Raw genomic sequence first — 21318 nt, 5'->3', positions numbered from 1 at the left:
GTCCCTGTGAGTGCCACCTGCCCCTGGGGACCCAAGGCTGGAGCTCTGAGCCTCCCCTTTTTGGTTCTGCAGGAAACATTCCTGGGAGCTACAGCCTGGAGCCAGCGCTGCTAACCAGATGCTCCTCAAAGCTTTTCCTGGTGTCAGGACTGAGTATTTTCCTCTCCCCTGTCCCCAAAACAACAGATTCACCCCAGAAAGAAGCTGCTCCAACATCTCCAGATAGAAAAATAGAAAATAGAAAAATCCCTCCAAGGGCAAAACGCCCCTCCAGAAGCCCATGTAAATCCAGGTGATCACCCAGAAACACAAAGCTTCGCACTAGTACAAATTTCCCCCACAAGGGACCACACCTCTCCCCTTCCCAAAACCCCAGGCTCCGGTGGGAAACGTGGGAGCTGCACATCCAGGTGGGGTTTGGCCACTCCCCACTGCAGCAGCTGGGTGCTAGCACCCCTCTTTCCCCCAGCCCAAGCTGGAGGGGGGTGAAGCCCACAAACATTACTTCCAAATCAGACTCTTACCTGCTCCAGTACCCTCTCCCTCACAACCCTGCCCTGAGCTTGACTGATCCCAAGCCTCGTCCCCCCTTATTTTTTACCCCAGCTAATTTAGTAATCAACCTAAAACTAGGGGCCTGACATCCAGACCTGAAATCTGGATCCAAAAGTCTCATGCCCGGGAAATGGTCTGACCCAGTATTGACTTACCAGGTCAGGAGTTAAGGGTCCCCCCCAGTACATGGGAGGTCACCTCTTCTCTGTCAGTGCCATGTCCCAGATGGCCCAAATCCCCATGCAAGGCTTGCAAGGGTTAAGGTGCCTGCTTGGTGTGTCACCTTCAGACACTTTGAATGGTCCTAGTGCCTGGCAGCTGATCCCAAGTCATGTGGGCAGCTCCAGTAACCAGGCCCCATCAAAGCCTCTGCCTCATGTTTATCCATCCATCCATCCATCTCCCCACTCCACGGAGGCCATTCATCCTTCTCAGCTGCCTCTATGACCCATGCCAGGGGCTGCCATGTGGGAATGCAGCCAAATGTCTTTGGGCAGAGTCTCCAGTGTCACACTGGGAGGGAGCACGGAGGGTCCAGCAGGGATGCAAGGCAGGAAGCCCCACGGTCAGGCTGAGCACAGCACCAGTGGGGAAACCTGGCAGGGACCCTGCCCAGGACAGGCAGGCTGAGCTGGAGGGTAAAGCTGGCTTTGCCCCCTGTGCCCCTGAGCCCCCAGCCACGGCAGACACAGCACCACGGCAAGCAAACCCCCTTGGTCTCCATCCAGCACTCCTCTCCACCAGTGCCGTTTCCAACCGTGGGCGACTGGGCGGAGCCACGCGTTCCCAGACCCGGAGGAGCTGTGCTTGGTTATGCAAACCGCAATGGGAGCTGTTTCAACTAGTTGGACTGCTGCCTGGCAGTCAGGTGCCTTCCTCCTCCTCCTCCTCCTGAAACGCCTGCCAGTCCCCTGCAGGCAACTGCACAGGCCCCCACGGGTGCCTCTGTCCCCACACTAAACATGCTGGGAACGTAGGGGTTGTCTCTCCCTGGGGTGCCCTGGGAGGTGGGAGCATATGCAGGGGCTCTCCAAGCCCAGCATGGTGCAGTTATCCCCCAGCACAGCTGTGAACGAGCCCTGTCAGCAGGTTTCACAAACCTTGAGGTGTCCTCAAGTGTCCCGGTATTGCTGATGCACACTGTGCACCACAGGCAACCAGAGGACAGGTTTTCCATGTGCAGCTTTGCACCCACTCAACACCCATCACACTCGGCCAGGAGCAGGGAGCCAGGGCTGATCAAGCCCCAGGGTGCAGAGGTGGGAAAGCAACCATTTGCCCCATTGCTGGCGAGTTTTGCAGAGCACTGTGACTGTGCTGGCATTTCCCACCCAGCCTGTACCCTTGGTGGGACGCAGGAACCCAAGTACACTGCTCCGTGTGACCTGCTGTGATCAAAATTTGAAGAGGTGCAGGAAAAAGTCAAGGTGCTTCGAGCCACAAAAGAGGCATCCAAGCAGAACTGGTCATCACATCTGTCAGCAGCTGGCTCAGCCACACTTGATGTCTCATAGCATTCAATGGCTCAGTGTTTAGCTTTGCCTGGAGAAATTGTCCTCAGGCTAGAAGTGCTCCTGCTCCGATCAGCCTCTGACAGGTTGCAAAACGAGGGGGAAAACCCAGATCTGAGCACCAGGCATCTTCATGCAAATCTCATCGCTCCCGAGCCGGTAACAACCTCACACTCTGGGACACCAGGAAACCAGCAGCTCAGCTCTAAGCAGGGCTCTTCGCTCTTTGCACAACATTTCAGCCTCTCCTTAAATTTCAACACAGATTGCGAGGAACTTCATATGCTGCTGATTGAGTCACCAGAGGCCCCGCGGCCCTGGCTCCAGCAGGGAAATGTTCCCTAACCACCACCTCCGGCTGCTCCCTGCAGCTCCAGAAGCAGAGCCAGGGCTGCCAGGCTACTGCCGGAGGTTTCGGCACCGTATGGATTAGCAGCTCCCCAGGGTGATAGCTGACACCGCGCTAAAACGCAGGATGAAGTGGGATGAAGCCAGCTGTCCGCCTGTAACAGGGCTGTGGGACTCCTGCCATGGACAATGTCTGACCCACGGGGCTTCAGGTGGGAATGCAGAGAGGGAAAAGTGCTGCAGAGCCAGTCTGTGTGCCACCCCTTGGAAAAGGGAGAGGACACGGAGAAGGCACTCGCTGGCCCGGCTGCAGCAGTGCCGCGAGAGGGAGCTGGCACCGGCTGGGGTGGCACAGAGGATGGCTCTGTCCCTGCAACACATTTCTTTACTACAAACTTCCGTGCAACAAAATAAGGCCTTTGCCAAACTAAATGGGCCCCTAGCCAGACCCTTCCAAGGCTCCCTGGGATGCTCCTCTTTACCCATCCCCCTCAGCAGGTGACAGGATCTTATCACAGATGTACATTTTTCTGCTTGGGGTGTTTTTCCAGCTGGTGCTGGATGTCCTTGAGGAGCTTTTCTGCAACGGTGGTACCAAGCTGGAGGAGCAGGAAAACCTGCCTGTGCTAAATAGTAAAAGCTGCTGGCAACACCGTGACGCTCCTCCAGACGCAGCATCTAAATATAGACTCCTCATTTCTTATCCTGCCAGCTGGATTTGGTGGGAGAGGAGCTGGGGGCTTGCACTGACACTCCCCATCACCCACGGCTGGGGGACTGCCTGTACACATCCAGTGCAGAAGCTCACAAGGGCCTAAACAGGGTGGAAAGTTAATAAACCCTGAGCTTTCCCCCCGGGTGCTTGAAGAAATGGGGTTTGTTTGCTGGTGAAAAGCTGTGGGTCCAAATCCCCCACTTTGCATCTTGAAGAGGGTCAGAGATGGGCTGGCATGAGCAGGTCCTGCCTGGGTGGGAAGGGATTCCCTCTGCTCCTGGCAAGGACAGAGGTGGTACCCAGGCCTCCCAGCAAAGGGGGCACAGCTTTCTGGTAGTTTTCCTGCCAATGAACGGCAGACACACTTCCTCACCCAAACCAGCTATGGGCACCAGTGCTCGACCCGGCTACTCTGACTGTCTCCCTGGAACTAGGACTGAGGGACTGTTTCTGCCAAACACCTGGATTACACCAGGATTTGTCCCTCTGTTGCATATCCTGGAGGGAAGGAAACGTGTCCCAAAATTTGTTGGGAACCTGCAGCCTCCATAATGCTTTGACAAGGTTTTCCTAAGAGACTCTGTTCAATGGGGACCAGGATCTTTCCTGATGCTCTCTAGCTGGGAGATCTGCAAAAGGCAGAAGAGCCCCAAGCTGTGTGCTTGCTGCCTCCATCACCACATCTGGGAAAAACAGGTAAAAAAGGGAGATGCATGGCACACTGGCCCCTACCCCTGTGTGGCTGGGAAGCCAGGCTGGGTCAAGGCACAGAAACCATCCCCCCTACTCCTGGCACCAAGTCCCATTGAGACAGGGCCAAGCAGGATGAGACAGGGCCAAGCAGGACGGGAACTCCAGGCATCCTGCCTCCTGCTGCCGGCACTCCCGGTTCACACTGGGACACCTCCTCCCTGGGTGGTCAGGACACCCTGCTGCCAGCACTGCCAGCCTCCGACACAGCTCCTGGCCCACAGCAGCAGTGCCAGCAAAAGGAAACGACCCTCAGGCTCTCCAGCCCACCCGACCTTTCCCCCACAGCCATTCCACCCACCAAGCAGGAGGCTGAGATGCAACAGGAGGGATGGGGCTAAGGCATTAATCATGCCTGCTGGGGAACAGCTGGATCCAGGGCCCACGGTGCCCACAGGAGTGCCAGTCCTGCACCCCACACACCCTAGAGTATTGGGACCACCCAAGGGTCTCACAAAACAGAGGGTCAGCACTGGCAGCTGGGGCAGCAGGGTGTGCGCCTCTGGGTGCATCACATCACCTGGTGGCAGCAGCAAAGGCAGCGGTGGTGGCCCCTGTGCCACCACTCACATGGGGACTGTGAAGCTTGCACAGCGCTCCTGCTGCCCTCCTATCCATTGTACACCTACCCGTAGCACAACAGCAACCCCAAAAAAAACCAAACCCTCAAACGTGATCTATGGATGATCTCCTCCTCCTCCATGTGCTGACATCTGATGAAGCAGCAGAATGGGGACACACAGACACCAGATTCTGCCTGCCCCCTCAGCCCCAAAGGCCTTTCCCCTGCTTTCCCCAGGCTCAAGGGGGGCATAAACCCTTGGACAGTAGCTGGTATTTGGGTAACAGGCCACGGAGCACTGGGGCTGCAGAGCCAGGAGCATGCGCTGCTGTTCTGACAGACAGAGGCAGCTGTGGCCGTCTGTCCATCAGGACAGCAGCACTGCATGCTCCAGCAACTCTCCCACGGCTGCCAGCAAATACACTCGGGACCCCTGAGTCCAGATGTGAGGGGTGGCAGATGGGGGAAGGGCTCAGAGGGGAGGGGAGCCTGTCTGCCTCCAGCTCTGTCCTGCCTGCCTGCAGCTCTCTGGGCTGGGGGTCCTCCTGTGGCATCACTGCTTTTAACCCCCAGGACCACAGCTTATTTTGGATGGTGACATGTGCCAGTTGAGGCTTGTCCTGCTGGAAGCAATCCTCTCCCCATCCCTGATAGGATTTCATCCCAAACAGCTCGACCCTCTCCCACCCTTCCCTGCAGGATTTTCCTAATGCCCACCAAGGGATTTGCAGGTATAAAGGGCTCACTAAGTGCTAACCATGCTCAGGAACCGGCTGGAATCTATCTTGGCAGACATCCAGGGTTCTCCTGGAGAAACCTCTGCGAAAAAAAAATAAAATTCACACCTCGTGCCTGCCACCCCAGCCCCGGGCAGCCCCTCAGCCCAGCCATCACCCCCCCAAGGGGGCAGGTCCTGTGGGAGGAGGCAGTGCCTGGGCAGCCAGCGCAGGGACAGCCAAAGAAGGAAAGGAGCCGGAGGGATGGATGGAGGAGCCGGTTGGACTCCCTGGCTAGCCAGCCAGCACATACTGTAAAAGGAGTGGGAACAGGGACTGCACAGCTCCGGCTCCAGCGGTTTTAAGATGGCTGTAAAGCCGAGAGGAGAAGGAGGAGGACATTAACCCTCCTGGCACTGCGCTGCAGCCAGAGGCGCTGCAGTGAGGACGAAGGGCGGGTTTCCGAGGCTCCATTTAACAGCAGACAGAGCAGGGTCCCCCAAGCTCTCACCCAATAAAATGCAGCTGGCAACGCTTTCAGGCCTGGCAGCACCAAATGAGATGCTGCCCTCAGACAGGCCATGGGAAGGAGGAAGAGAAGGAGGAACAAGAGGCACACGGGGGATGCGAAGGTGGTGGCCCTCCAGGGGTGCAGGGCCTTTAAGTCCCATGGACTCCGTGGGAGGGTGCCCTCCCCCTCATACTGCACCCAGGAAAATATCCCACCAGGGATTCAGCAGCACCTGAGGGGCCAGAAAGGGGCACCCATGGGTGTCACCCATCTGGGCGCCTGCCCGTCGGCATTGCCATCCCTTGCTAGCTGCTCAGAGTGGAGCAGCAGGGCTAAGTGGCCCTTCAGCTTCCCTCCTCTTGTCCCTGTGGACATGCACGTGAATAATCACCTTTTTCCTGCTTAACGTTTTCCTTTAAAAACATCAGGTTTGGCCTTCCCTGCACTTTTCTGTGGGATTCATCAGAGCTGCAGGAACCCAGACACAGCAACTGGAGAAGCAAAGGTATCAGGCACTTAACAGCAACTTCCCTTCTCCAAAATATTTATTGGTCATTGACGTCAAGTAATTATTGAGAATCATTAATTAAAAAAGCATTTAACGGCATTGCTTTTGTTGAGGTTTTGTCATTACAATTAGTTTATCAGCCAACAGGAGAAACATCAGCCTTTGCAGTTGCCTGGAGAGCAGCAAAGCGCCTATAATTAATTTCCCTTTCCGCAGCAAGTATTTTGCTTTGACATGCCTTGGGGACTTGCCTTTTTCCAGGTGTGCCAACCACCACAACTCTGGAAACACCCAGCCAAAGGGACCTCAAGAGGCCATCAGATGGGAACACCATGTCCTCTCCAGCCTGTCAGAGGCAACTACGCATGGATAGCGGCTCTTTTCAGGAAAGCATCCTGGCCAGAAGCCCTGATCCCAAGGAGGAAGCTGCACAGTTAACAGGATTCAGTGCTGTGGTCTCTCCAGGGCCAGCCTGCCATGCTCCCAAGCCACCTGAAGCCCTGTCCCTGGCTCTTGTGATACCCACCTCCCTGTGCCAGTGCTGGCATTCTGCCACAGAGCAGCTTGCTGCAGGTGAGAGCTCAGGTCATCTGCAGCCTTGTGTCATGGTCATTTGGCACCATAATTTGTCCCTACACCTGCTGGCATCCCTGTGATGCTCTGCCCTGAGAGCTGAGCTCAGGATGGACAGAAAACTGATGGGATAGCACCCGCCACAAGCACCAGCAGGAGGGCTGAGCTGGGGATGCCCAAACATCAGGACAGTCCCATCAGTAGCAAGCATAAAGGATGCAAGATTTGTGCTCAGAGTGACTCAGGGCATGAATTTTGGTGGGTTATTGCCCCTTTATTTCCCAAGTACTCTGGCCTGAGGGAACATCACCTTATAGCAGGGCTGCGTTCTCACCTCTTACATCCCAACCTCCTCTTGCCACTTACTTGGCTTGGTCCTGTTCCTCTACCCCATCCCATGTGGGAACTTGAGCAGGAGAGGCCACCACACTGCACTGGGCTCTGCCTTTGAGACAAGGTGAGCCCTGGGGAGCAGCACAGCTCCCCAAGAACCAGAGCACAGGGACAAGGTACCCCCACCTCTGTCACTCCATCCCAGCCACCCCAGCACTGCTGCCTGTCTACTGGCTTGGAGTCTCCTCCCAGGGCAGGAGGGACAGTGGGACATGGCACATGCTGGCAGCACCAGACAGGGCACACACATGGACAGCACGTGTGGGGGGATCCAGCAGCTCCTGCCACACTGGTGCATGCAGACACACACCCGTGCACACCCACTCACACAGATCGAAGGCTGGAAGCAACGTGGCTGCTCCAGCACCCAAACCCTCAGCCTGCAGAGCACCCAACACCCTGGAGGCTGGAGGAGAGGCAGGCTACCCCCATGGGACATGGCTCTTGGGATGGGGGCTCCAGCATTGCCCAGGGCTGGGATCAGTGCAGACACAGCCAGAAGACCCCTGGGGCAGTTCCTGCCTGTTCCCATCCCTTCTGCAGCCTCAGCACCCACATTGCTGCACAGCTGGACTACAGCCCTGGTGCTCTCATGCATCCCCAGTGCAGCACCAGGAGGGGCTGGCAGCCCCCACCCAGCAAGTGGGTCAGCTAAATATAAATGCAGCAGCCCAGGCAGCACCAGTACCAGACACCTTCCTGCCTTGCATCATTGGCACCCTAAAAACCATAGCCTGGAGATGGGGGCCAGCTCAGCCTGGGCTGTGGTAGCAGTGAAATGCTGCCATGTCACCAGAGGCACTGCTGAATCTGCTCCTTCAAAGCCATCACCAGAGAGCTCCCAGTCCTGTGGCCCACTCAGGGTGCACCTCAGCATGGAGACAGGGGACAAGGTGGGACCAATTGTCCCCCAGACACTCCTGGGAGGCTACAGCTCCACACTGTGTGTGTACTCCTCCACATCCAGCAGGCCTCCAGGAGGGAGATTTCCACTGCCATTCATTGAAACCAACTGCTCCAGGTCTCAAGCACTAAGGCAATAAGCTCAAAACCCTTCATAAGGGTTGGGTTGGGCACACATCTCCTGGGCCTGAGGCATACAGGCATGACACTCAGAACCGTGCACATATGGGTTAGGCTCACAGGGTGACATCAAGCAGCTCTGGTGCAGTATATTCCTGGGGAAGGACAGCAGCAGGGTACGTTAGTCCCAGTATCCCCAGTTTGCTGCACCCCAAGGGCAGATGCCTTTCCCAGTGCAATCTGTCCCCCCCTCTCAGCTGCACTGATGCAGTTTGTGGGTCCAGTAAATTTGGTGCTAGAGCCCAGAAGAGGCATGAGACATGGTTTAAGGTACTTTAGGCTGCTATCAGCTTCACAGCCTTTCTGGCACCATGCAAGGAGGAGAGGACTGGTGTTCATCCTACACCCCACAAACAGCTGGAAAAGCCCTTTGCAGCCTGCAGGTCTCCAGTTATCTACAGCCAAACATCACCAGGCTCTCACCCAGCCCAGAGGGTTCATTATAAGGGAAAAACACTTTAATGAGGCAGCTTGTTAAAGGCAGGAACAGATTAGCTCTGGAACCTGAGGAACTATGTAGCAGCTGAGTTCAAGAACAGGAGAAAAGGAGAAATAGGCCTTTTCCTGGCAGCAGTATGAGATGCTGCCACAAAGCAGTGGGCTGAACCCATGAATCCTCAAAGCCCTTTCAAAGCCCTGCACCCTCCCAGGATTCTGTGTGAGCTCTAAAGATGGAAGATGCTGCAAAAGGAGGACCATAGCTTGAGAACTATGAAAACACCCACTGACATACAAGTGGAAAATAGTCCATCCCTGATAGTCAAGTTCAAGCACTGCCTCCTCCACTGATCAAGCAAAATCTCCCATCATCAGTGTGGACTTCCAGCAGGGATGCTCCAGGGAGAAAGCCTCTGGCACAAGACAGCCCCACTGGACAGAAGTGACGTGGGAGGAGAGGCAAAGGCAAGCAGAGTTCAGAGTTATAGTCACCAGAGAAAAATTAACCCTTAAAAAAAAAAAAATCCCTCTCCATTTCCCACTGCAAGGAAAGGTTTGCAGACTGCCTCTTGCCACAGCCAAATGAAATGCTGGTGAGTGGTAGAAGTGGGGTGAATGGGGCACCCTGGGAGGTCAGCATTACCTCAAAGCCATTTGGGCAGCAGGGAGAAGAAACAGGCCCATGCAAGAGCTGCTATGAATGAAGATGGGAACAGTGCTGCTAAAGATATCATTGTGAACAGACACTATTAATAGTAATACTATAGGGCTTTTTTCTTGTGCTTTCCACAAGGCTCTCTCTGGGATTGGTAAATGCTAATGGATCGGGCCCTGCTACAACCCAAGGGAATGACAGAGCATGTGCATCACCGGACCCCAGCAACAAACTCATCCCCTGGAGGAATAAGAAGCAGCAGCAAGCAGAGGCAGTACCCCGGCAGGGCAGAGCAGAGCAGCACCGGCCGGACCTTCAGACCGAGCATCCCGCGCCGGAGCTGCTGGCGAGGCTGCCGCCGTGCCGGTTTCCATGACGACTTCGGCACTTGGCGTGAGATGGAGATGACGGGATCAGCCAGGAAAGTAACCGAGCGGAGCTGGCATCCTCCGTCTGCTGCAGCCAGCGGCACAGCCCTGACAGCCCTGCGCAGCCGGCTGGCACAGGGTGAAGCCCAGGGAGCCTCCGGGCATCTGGGTCGTCCCCTCCCCACCCCACCCCCCCGCCTTACAAGGCGTGCTGGCTGCCAGCAGTCCTCCCGAAGCGGAGCCTGCCCACCCCATCGGTCCCCTTCACGACAGCTCCGTGAAAGCACAGTCCAGGTCCCGACCCTCTTCCCCGGCCAGTCACACACCCGGCACCGGGGCACCCGGCCCGGTTTGTGCCCCAGGCTCTTGCTCCAGAGCTGCATTTCCACTCCTGGGGGGGCTGCCTCCCCGTGGCACCACCTCCAAGGACACACATTCCATCATGCCCCAGCTTGTGGTGTCAGAGCCAACCGGCACAGCCTGGCAGGGCTGACCCAGCTACTCCCTGCATCTCAAGGAGATGCCAGCAAAGCCCAGCAGTACCAGCCTGCACTAGGACAACCCCAATCCTCACTGGCCCTCATGGAGCCTTTCCCTGACTTCCAGGTAATCCAAAACCAAGCACTCCAGCCAGACGTGCTCAGGGACATCACGGAGCAATGGGGAACTAACCACTTGCAGCATATGACACCCCAGCTAGCACAGTACCCCCAGCCCCAAAAACCACTAGTGCCCAGCTGAGGGGTGCTCCCCAGGGACTGCATCCCTTGACAAGCCACCGTGCGTGGCTGCTGCTTTCCTGAGCTCCTGGCGGGGAGAACGCAGGGCTGGGGCAGTGGGGAGGGCAGCTGGGAACCCCAGCACCACCCCTGCCCACCCACAGGATCCTGCTGCGCACCCTTTTATTCCAGCAGTGCAATTAGCCTTGCTGACCCCTGAAATCCTCAGCCTCTCTAAGCAGCCATGCATTAAATCCCGGATCCAAGAGTGGAAATAGACTTGGTAAAAGGCTTATGGCCCTATTTATTACATTTTACGCATGACGGAGCCCGACAGCACCGGCAACGCCGCTGCGGTTGGCACCGGCTCTGCCTCCGCACTGAGGCACGACACACAGACAGACAGACAGACAGAGAGGCAGGGTCTGAAGCGGGCAGCAGAGCCTTGGCGGGTGTCTCCTCCTGGCCTGGCTTGGGTTGGGTTGCCAGCTGAGTGCTGCTTCAGACACAGGCAGGCAGGGATATCGATCCAGATGAAAGCAAACACCGCTCTCAGGGCTGGGTAACTGATCCACTGCACCATTGTATTCCTGAGAGCAGGGGCAGGAGGGCTGCAGACACCTGCCCATGTGGCTCAGGGATCCTGGGGACACTGCAAGCTCTCCGGCAGGGTCTCTACTAAGCTGCCTCCTCCCATTTCAATGTGCAGCCTTTATCTTCTCTATTTCACCTCCGCCTTGCTAAAGCCAAATAATGCAGACCTGAGCGGCCATCACCAGAACAACATGGTCATTCCTTCACACTCCAGACACCTCCACCCACCAGGGCCAAAGGGACATCACACAGGGGTTTGACGGGTTGTATAAGGGCAGTATGTGAAGCCTTGGTGCTTGGGACACATTTTTTGCGCACATTTTTTTCACCAACACTTCCCCAGGTGGCTCCTGCCCCAGTGAAGCAGAGGTGGCAGAGGACCCTGAACACTGGGGAGAGCACTGGCACAAGGCTGCACAGCTCCAGTCTGAGCTGAGGGCACGGGGAGGAGCTGGGATGGGCAGTGGGGAAGACATGGAGGTGGGCATTTGTCCCTGGCAAGGGGAAACAGCACCTTGGGGCATTCCTCATCTTGGCTTTCCAAAGCATCAGTCCAGCATCTTTCACTAAAGAAGCTCAAGGGACTTTGATGCCTGCATCTAAGGCCCTTCCTTGCCTTTCCACCCCATACTGCAGTGGTGACTCTGCTGCAGCAGCCCTCAGTTATCACCCTAAGGTGCCACAGCCCCACAGGGCCCTTTGGCAGGGCAGGACATGGAGGATTCACCCCATAGCGCAGCTTTGTTTCCATGCTTTGAAGTACTGTTCCTTCCTCCAATGGGAGGCAAATAGCACATTAGCAAACAGCATGTTTGGGCATAGGTGGGTTCTGGCCTCAAAAGGCATCAAGACATTTAGAAAAAAAAACTTCCAGTCCCCATCTCAGGTTCCTGCTTCCCTGCCAACCTGCACATCCCATCACTGCCACGAGGTCCCCGGGACAGCTGCAAGCCCACCCTGTTAATGGCAGGGGAATAACTCCTCCAGGCCTGATTGGATGAGGTTTAAACCCCCTAACACCCATCCACAAAGGTTCTGTACCCACGAGGGCACTTGCAGGTTCATCCTCCCCCACCAGAGCAGCCACTATATTGAGGTATCTAAATGAGACAGAGTGGCTTTTCACAAAAAAAGAGTTAGTTTGGGTTACATAAATACAGAGAGAAACTTGAAAGCTGTGTTTCCATGTCCTTGTACTGCCATAAGCAAGCAGAGACAGGGGCAGTCTCCCCCTGATAATCTTCCTTTCATTTCTTTCTGACTGGATGTTTGGATGGGATTTCCAGCTCCTCTGAGCCGACAGGCAGCAGGCAAAGCAGTGCAAGGAGAGCCAAAAGAGTGTGGGCAAGTGGATCCTGATGGGCGCAGCCCCTGGTCACCACAGGGAGGCAGAGGTCCAAGGGTGCTGACAGTGTGCTAACATAGGAATGGAGAAGCCATCACTGCCAGCAGGACAGGCAGCATGACCAGAAACACATCAGGAGAAGTCAACAGAAGTAAATAAACCAAAAAACCCCAGACATCCCCATCCACACCTCTCCTAAGAGCCCCCTGAGTCATCCCTCCCCACTCAGCTGACAATTTCTTTCCTCCTGCATCCAGTTCCACAACCTGAAGCCCATGGGGAGAGGAGAGGAATGTGCATTAGTGTGTCCTGCACACTTAACACTGTTCACCCCAAGCCCTGGGACTGCAGGGCAGGGTCTGCCCCTGCTCCCCAGTTCAGCTGCTGGTGTGAGCTGCTGGGGAGGGTTGGTTGCTGGTCATCACTAAAGCAGTGTCCCACCCAGGGTTGGGTGACAACATGCACCACAAGGGTTTCTGGGGACATGTACCATGTGCTTTCATTTTCAAAACATATATAAATAGACATTCCTTCCTAAAAGGACAAGGGCACGAGAAAAAAAAGCAGCTCAAATACCAGCCAACATCTGAGAACACCACACAGTTCTCAGAGGCTCGAGTTCTTTTACCTGGGAAACGGGCTTTAGCACCCAAAACCCACATGCACCAGTCTCCTGGTGGGGCCCACACAGAAGAAGAAACTTCCTTTTTAAGAACATTTGCAATTTTTTTTCTTCTCATTATTAGCACAGTTAGGTCGTGACTATCTCTGTGCAAGCTTGCTTACAAGGAGCAGGGATGCTGCTTGGTTTAAATCCCCAGCTCCAGCTATGCAGAGCTCTGGGGTTTATGCTGTTCAAAAAAAAAAAATCCTCCCACCGCTAAAGATGCGCACACCTCTCACAGACAGGGCTGCAGGCCCCAGAGCAGAGGAAGAAAGGAAAGGAGCTAAGCAGCCGCGGTTTAAAGCAAGCCGCCAGGAATGCAAACTTTAATTAGCTTGCAGCCAAAGGCTATGGAAGTTGCAAACATTTGCACTGAGGCTGTGCAATTCCCGGGAAATCAGGAGAGAGGGACTCGAGCTGGAACAAAGTTCAGCCCCACCATGCCGAGTGCCAGGTGAGCAACCTCTGTGTGGCAGGAAAGAGCACTCGCTGCCTGCTCGCCCGCCACAAGTCACCACGCAGCCCCGTGTCCTGCCCTGCCCTCCGGTGCCGTCCCCATCCTCCCGCACACAGGCAGCGGCTCCCCCCCCGCCCCGAGCCCAGCGAGAACATGATCTGCCTGGGACATATCCCAGGAGCCAGAGGACCGTGGCCACCCCAGCCTTGCACCAACCAGCCCCGGGTTGCTCTCAGAGGGTCTGGGCTCTGCAGGGGGAAGGCAGAGCCAGCCCGTGCTTTGGCCTTCAAGGGGAGCCGTGTGAGCGCGATGTTTTACACCTCCAGCTCGTTGCTCCACGCACGTGTAGAAAACCCTGGCCCTGGCTGCAGTCAGCACTGCTCTTTGCTCTAACCCAGCCCTGCTGCCATCGGGCCAGCTGGAGCTCAGCCCTGACAAGTCTTGTGTGCATGCAAAGGGTCGTGTGTCCTGCTGGGATGTTTCCTGAAACACCCCACGGCTGCATTTGTGCTTTCTTTATAAAAAGAAACAAACAAAAAAACCCCTCAAGCCCATGATTCATTCCCACCTAGGCACTTCGGCTAAAACGAAGCAAGGACGGGCTCGGGAAGAATGCTGTGGGATAGGGAACAGGCTGCCTGCTCCAGGCAGCAGCTCCCCTGCAACCCCAGCTCTGCACGCCGAGGGACAGCTGGGGCTGCTCTAGCCTCGGGTCCCCTCATGGCAGGACAGACAGGTCCCCAGCTGTCACTTGCAGGCGGTGAAACCTGCAATCCTCCTTCATCCAGGCAGGAGGGAAGAGAAGGAACAAGACCAGGGGCAGCTGGGCTTCCTTCCGTTCCCGAGGCACAGCCTGGAGCCCAGCCCGCCACTCCGGCTGCAGCACAGCCCCAGCTCAGCCCCTGCGGCCGCAGGGATGCTCTGCCCTCTCCCCTCCATCTCCCCCCGGCCACAGGATTTCCTTGCTCTTAATGTACACGAAAATTAGGAAGCGAGGGTTCCTCGGGGACAAGGTGAGGAAGGCAGATTTGGCGGAGGAGGGGGGGAGGATGGATGACACCTCCCATCCCCCTCACCCACCGCTCTATATGCCGGAGTGGAAAGGGGTCCTGCAGCCTCCCCAAACAAAAGCCGGGGAAGCAGAAGCGGCAGAAGCGATGAACTCGCTGCAAACTGAAAGAGGAACCGAGGAGCCCGAGCAGTGGCGCTGGCTCAGCAGAAGGGGCTGTTTGGGCCGGCGTGCTCCCTGCCGCTGCAGGCAGCGACCGCAGGGCGCAGAGGAAGAATTTAGAAAATGCATCTCAGGGAAGATACTCTGCCCTGCAAATGTAGGCTCTGCAAGAGCTCAAGGCACTCGTTTTATCCTCCGCCACTTCAGCACAAAAACATCCATATAAAGCATGTATCGTTCGTCCCTGGGGAGGGGAGAAGTGTCACATCAGCTCTCCCAGCACACCGGGGTCTCTCCCGTTCCACACAGACTGTCGTCCCTCACCAAACACCGAGGCCTCCAGCTCCCAGCTGCTGTGAGGACAAATGCCTCCCTGCTGGCTGCCTGGGTGGGTGGGGTGCTGGGGGAGAGGGGGTACACATAGGCAGGTATGAAAATCTCCTGTGATCCTTCAGCAAGACCCTCATCCTGCTCCCACGATGGAGCTGCGGATACAGGAGGCACCCAGGGCCTTACAGCTTTGCCTCAGGACAGCAGGGATGCAAGATAAACGAAGTATTTTTCTTAAGCCCCTCATTGCTGCCCGGGAGCCAGCAGTGATCAAAGGCTGAGTCTGGCTACTGGATAGGGCCATCCCAAAGAGCCCCCAGGGCTGCTGCAGCCTCCATGCCCCCCCATCAGCTGACACCAGACTTGCCACATGGGGAATCCCTCCTCGAGTGGTTTCCAGCTCTTACAGGGGCCAAAGGAGATTTCCAGCTTTTATTTTTCCCTGTCCTTATTCTGAAGCGAACTGGCTTAACACGGCAATTTGCAGCAACTCAGCCGTGGCTGTTGCTTCTGCAGGGAGCTGGGGCAGGGTAAGGACAGGGCTGATGAGACCCTGAGAACAGCCAGATCTGTGCAAAGTCCTGCGGCATTTCTTGGAAGCTCACCTTATAGAAAGTAATAAATAAATAAATAAATTGTGAGGCAGAGCTCAGGAAAAAGCGCTGAAACGCAGAATGGCCAAAAGATAAGGTAAGGGAAACACATTGGCTGGGCCATCACCCAGTGCCTACAGCACCGCTGCCCCTGGAAGTGGGTCACTACCTCACCTGACCACCCGCCCCATTAACTTCAACCTTTAGTCTCTGGATCGTTACTACAAGCAGAGGCAGCTTGAAAACATCCTCTTCCAGGCTCTTTGCAAGAGGGTAGTTTGCCAGGCAGCAGGCAGATGGTGGGAACTTGCCCTTCCTGGCACAGCATAGGCAGGGGAGCCTGGGGTGCAGGCAAGGGGCTGCCCCAGCCCGTGTCCCCCAGGGAGAAGGACATGGCTGGGACCACAGCAGTCGGCCCAGCACAACCACACTGGCAGCAACAGGTCCGGTGCAAGCGAAGTTCCCCCTCTGCTAAATCACTTCATGTTGCCAAGCAGTCACAAGAAATATAAGCCCATGCAGGGTTGCCATGGAGCAGGGCTCGGCCACGGGAGCCCAAAGCCGATTCCTCCAGCGAACACATTTGCTTCCCAAAGCCCTGCCAACACCTCGTGTCACCAGCACCTTGTGTCCCCAGCTTCTCTATGGTACCAAGGGTCCCAGCAGAGCCTTCTCTCTGGGGACAGCCCTTCTCTTCCCTTCCCTGAGAGAGCCTGGGCCCCTCCGTGCCAGAGAGCCCCACGGGGTACTCAAGCTCAGAACACCCTGCAGGGACAGTGTCCCTTACCCTGCTGACACCAACTCCAAGGCAGCAACTGTGGTTTCAGTGGTGTTTGCCAGACTGTTCCTGGACAACACCTCTGTCCCAGCTAAACAGGTGATGTCCTGGAGCTCTCATGGGTGATGGCACATGCCAGCCAAGGGAAGCACACACTTGCCAGCTCTCTGCTCACCAGCAGTGCAGACTTGGGGCTCCCACACTTGACCACAAACCAGCCCCCAACCCCACCAAAGAGGATTTTGAGGCCTGGCAGGCTCCTGCTACTCAGGAGCAGCAGGCAGCCATGGCCACCAGCACAGCAAGCCATCTGCCAGGAGCCAGCCTGCAGCATCCCTCTGCCCTGTGCAGGGGGTCATGGGATCCATTCCTTAAAGCCAGGGAGGATTATAGAGCAAGAAGGGCATTTTACACTGGACAACCAACAGTGCTAGAGAAAGGAGAGTTTCTAACTACAAAGAGGCTTTTGACATTGGAAAGGTTAATGTGGGAGAGCAATCTGAATCCCTCACAAAGCTCCCTTTTCTGGAGGCACTAGGTTGAGACCTTAATTATTCACCTGTTGGAGAGTTCCTTTCCATTACAGCATGAGCCCAGGACAGGAATGTGCAGGCAGGAGGGAGGAAATCTCATGATGTGGGGCAGCCCTGGGCCCCTGCCAGGGTGGGGAGCACCCGAGGAGGTGGTTAAAAGGAGGAGGAGAAGCCAGGTGGGTATGCAGGAGGTTCTCCAAGGGGGCCAGATTTCAGGCCAGACCACCTTTCCCCCCAATGCTGCTCCTTCCCATTGCCCCCTGCAGCTGCTGTCCCCCAGCTCTGTGTGGATGGCCCAGCAGCTCACCACACTCACCACCTCCTGTAGCAGCACGGGCAGCTGCCAAGATCCCCAGCAACTGCTGCCCCTGCTTTGCACAATGTACTCACATGGCCTCTGCTGTCTAGTAACAGCCACCGTGCCACAGCCACCTTGTAGTGCTTTCCTGGGAGAGAAAGGGGGGTCTCCAGACCCAGCAATGCAGCATCTATTTGATCCAAGCTGAAGCAATGCAGCCAGGATGGAGAAACACTTGACACAGGCCCTTGGGCTGCCTCAGTCATCCAGACTTCTCCCAAAAATCTTTGAGAGAACAGCCACAGAAAAAGCATGTTATGTGCTTGGTTAAGGACTGTCAGAAATTAGGGATGAGTCCCCACTTCTTTACTAGCAGTAACAACCAACTTCATGGATCACTTTTTCACAGAGGGCTTCACTGTGCTCCTGCACTCATCAATAGATTAAGTTGTTAGCAAGAGGCTGAGAAGTTAAGAGACAATATTTGTATTTCAGATCATATGATCTTTAAGCATCTCTCAGAGAAGCAGCCTGGTTTTTTACCCTTCCCCCCTCTGCTGCACTTTTTTGGGGGGCTTTAAATAAACCAAAGTCAGAGTCAAACATCTCCTGCCGCTTGCAGGGATGCTGAGAATCAGCAGCTGCCCCGTGGTGCTCTCAGCGGAGCTGCTTGGCTGGCACTTCCCAGCACCTGGTGCCAGCAGACGAACCAGCTACAACCAGCTTCATATCTCTGAGCAGTGAAGAGTTGCACAAAATGGATTAAGCAGGCCCAGAAATGACATGCTTTGAGTCGCAACAGAACAAAACCGCTGTCTTTGTTGTTAAAAAGGGAAAAGGAGTTGGCAGGAGAGACAGATATCAAGTGAAAACCCCCGATTTTGTTTCTGTAGCAATGCAGGTTCCTTGTGAATCATCGCTGTCCTCAATATGTAAATAGAGGTTAGCAGGCACCCTCAGCACAAGCCCATGTAAATAAGGGACTGGTACAAATATACATGTCAAACCTTCACAGAGCATCTCCCCAAGAGCCCTCCTGGAGAGGAAGGGATCACCTGGCACCTGCCTGCACCCAACTACACATTGCTCGAAACCTACTGTGAAAGCAAGGACTGGGAGGAGCATGGGGGAGAGAGAAGGACAGTAAAGAGTTCCTCAAGATTTCCACGAAGGAAATGGCTAATATTCACCATCTCACGGCCTCCTAACATTGTAGTCTCTCAGGATAATCTGATCTTGTGCTGGAGCACTAGGGACTTTGTGGAAGCAGCTTTCGGGCTTCATTGAGAAGTCAGTAACCCAGTTGTAAGCAGAGGCTCGTACAGTAGTAATGGGGAGAGACGTCAGCGGCCACAGCCCGGGACCGCCTCCGCTCCCAGTTCTGGAGCGGGCAGGCATGTGACAGTAGCCAGGGCTGGAGCCTCCCTGCGGTTTCATCAGAGGTTAAGGTACAAGCACAACACACGCTTACAACTTCAGGCACTTCTTAAATACATGCAAAGCATAGCTGGAGGGGGGGGGGGGATTTCTTATCTCTTTTTTTTCTTTTTTCTTTTTTCCCTTTTCTTTTGACCCCAGCCTTTAACCCCTCTGAGCACGTGGGGACAGAGAGGAAATGCAATTCTCACAAGCAGGCGGGAGGGAGAGCAAACACAGGCTGCAGTCACACCGCTGGGAGGGAAACTGCAAACCTGCAGATTCCTTTGCCGCTCTTCACGTTACCCACCCCGCAGAGGTCAGAGCAGCAGTAACTGTGCACATACCTACACTGCTCCCTGCTACACAGAGAGCACATATGGCAGAGGAATAGAAAACGAGAGCCCAAGCAGAGCAAAGCGTATTGTAAGAGATGCCATAAAAATGGTTTCATTTCATCACAGGCCATTTTGCAGTCCCAAATTTTACAGGGGATGTTCACAACATGGTGGTTTTGCACCAGAGAAGGATGACAATTCTCAGGATTAGTTTATTCCCCTTAGCCAGTCCCTTTTAGGAATAAGATTCCTAAATTGGAATGTCAAATGCTAAACCACAAAACCAAAATAAAACAAGCCTTGAGATGCGTGCTGCAACCAACCACATTTCATGTCGAGCATGTGAAGACCAGGCAGATTATTGCAAGGAAGTGGAGCCAGGAACTTTCACCTGCCCAGGGAGCAATGGGACTTTGGTGAGAGCTTTAACCTTCCTGCAATACTTCCCAGGGACAGCATCCCACACAACCAATCTCCTCTGCTCTAGCCGACGGTTCCCTCAGCAATAATAAATCCGTCCAAATCAGAAAAAGCAAACAGCTTACAAAATCTTCTCAGCCCACTTCTCACCCTTCCTGGCCCTGCTGTTGTAATCAACCTGTCAGCAGCTCTTCGTTAACAACCGAAGCTGCTGCCTACCCCCTGCTCTGCCCTCAGCATGCTGCCCAGGTCCCATGCCAAGCCAGAGTGCTCTGGAGCTGGTGGTGCATGAGAGAGGTGCCGGGACTACAGCAGTCTAGCTGGTGGCAAGACTTGCCTGGTTCTGTCTGGCACATGCACCAGAGGCAAATCTGATTTACCAAGTCTTGAGACCTTATTTGTTTTGAACCCAAACAGCAGGATTAGTCCCTGTCCCATTCCCCACACACATGCTCCTGCTGTTTGCGATCTCGGAGCTAAACTGGTGAGAGAGCAAGGGTTGGGATAAATGTGCAAGCTGCACAATCGAAGCTATTTTGTAATCTCTGGTTATGAAAGTGGAGGGCTGGAGGGATAAGATATAGCTACACAAAACTCTTCCCACTTGCACCAGCCTCATCAATCCGACTGCAAAATGCGCGGTTGTGCTCCAGATCAGTCACGGCTCTTGCTACTGCCCGGCTTATTGTATAGCGCCTCCCTTCCACCCCCCAAAATGGAAAAGCATGCAAGCCCTATAGCCAGCACGGCTCGCTCTCGTGATCCTGCAGGAGCTGCCAAGGAGCCTTAATCTGATTTTAATACCCAGCTCCGTCCAAACGGGAGCCCATCCAGATTTTGGAGACGCTGACTCGCAGCACCGAGACCCCTCTCCCAGCCAATACCACCGCCACCACCACCCCCTAAACCTCCATCCCCCAAGATCCCAGCCCGAATGCGTGTAACTGACGCTCGGCATGACTCATCCCACCGCCGGCTCTTATCAGCCCCCACCGCGCAGCCCCCTGCAGAGCCCCCCCACCCCCTCCCCACTGCCCTGCACCGCCGCGTCCCCCTCCCCACCTCTGAAGCGCAGGGGGGGGGGAAGGAAAGGGAGTGGGGGTGGTGTTGCAAAGAGGGGAATGCGTGTGCCCAAACCCATCAACTTCTTCCCCCCTCCCCCAAATTCCCTGCAGAAGTGGGGAAGGAGGGGGGGAGCGCTGGAGTCCACGTGCGAGTGGTGCTGAAAGGGCCGGCGGGGCTGCGGGGTTGCTGCCGCGGAGGGGCCGCCCCGAAGCCACCGAGACGGGCGCGGAGAAAGCCGAGGAGGACGCAGGGTTTCGCGCGTCCCCCTGCCCTCCGCGCATCCGTCGTGCAAACGGGACACCCGCAGATCTTGCAGGCACCTGGGGGAAAAAGCAGGTCCCCGCACCAAAAGGCAGGGTGCGGAGATCTGCTTTTCCCCCAGGCGGCCCGGGGAAGGTGCGGGGTCTGCCGGCTTCCCCCTCACCACCACCACCCCTGAGTTGCACGGCGCTGGGGAGCCGGACAGCAGAGCTCCTCCACCACCCACCCTACCTGGCTGTCAGCGAGGTAACTGAAGACGAAAGAGGAAAGATCCTCGTCGAGCAGAGAGCTGCAATCCGGCCCCGGCTCCGCCATCTTCCACCTCCGGGCTGGGGCTGAGGCGGCACCGAGCATGCAGCAAAGCTCGGCGGCGGAGAGCCGGGCGGCCGGCGGGGCGGAGCCGCCTGCAGCCCCCGCCCGCCGGCTGCGGGAGCCGGGGAGGGCGGCGGGAGGGAGAGGAAGGGGGGGGGACGCCCGTGGTGGCAGAGTGCCCTGGAGGGGCTGCAACCACACCTGAGGCACAGACAGTTTCCTCTGCGGGACGCGCACCCTCTTGAAGTACCGCTGTGCACACCTGAGAAGCGGCAGCCCTTCAAAGTGGGGACACCTGGGGACACCAGCATCCTTCGCTGCCACTCAACAGTCTCTAG

At 55.9% G+C, this 21318-nt stretch overlaps 1 protein-coding gene across 4 annotated transcripts in view; it reads right to left on the bottom strand.

Annotated features, from left to right (window-relative positions):
• Positions 1-21067, bottom strand: part of PPARGC1B (PPARG coactivator 1 beta) — a 48196-nt gene extending 27129 nt beyond the window's left edge. For all 4 annotated transcript variants that reach the window (XR_011728938.1, XR_011728939.1, XM_071759150.1 and 1 more), the window contains exon 1: positions 20900-21067. Coding sequence is in view for 2 of the 4 variants with exons in the window: in XM_071759150.1 (XP_071615251.1) it covers positions 20900-21022 (123 nt within the window). In the remaining 2 variants the exon portion in view is untranslated. The remainder of the gene's footprint in view (positions 1-20899) is intronic.
• Positions 21068-21318: the final 251 nt, after the last annotated feature.

The sequence above is a fragment of the Heliangelus exortis genome, chromosome 15 (assembly GCF_036169615.1).
Source record: "Heliangelus exortis chromosome 15, bHelExo1.hap1, whole genome shotgun sequence".
NCBI classification, from domain to species: Eukaryota; Metazoa; Chordata; class Aves; order Apodiformes; family Trochilidae; genus Heliangelus; species Heliangelus exortis.
This window is presented reverse-complemented; position numbering and strand designations above follow the sequence as displayed.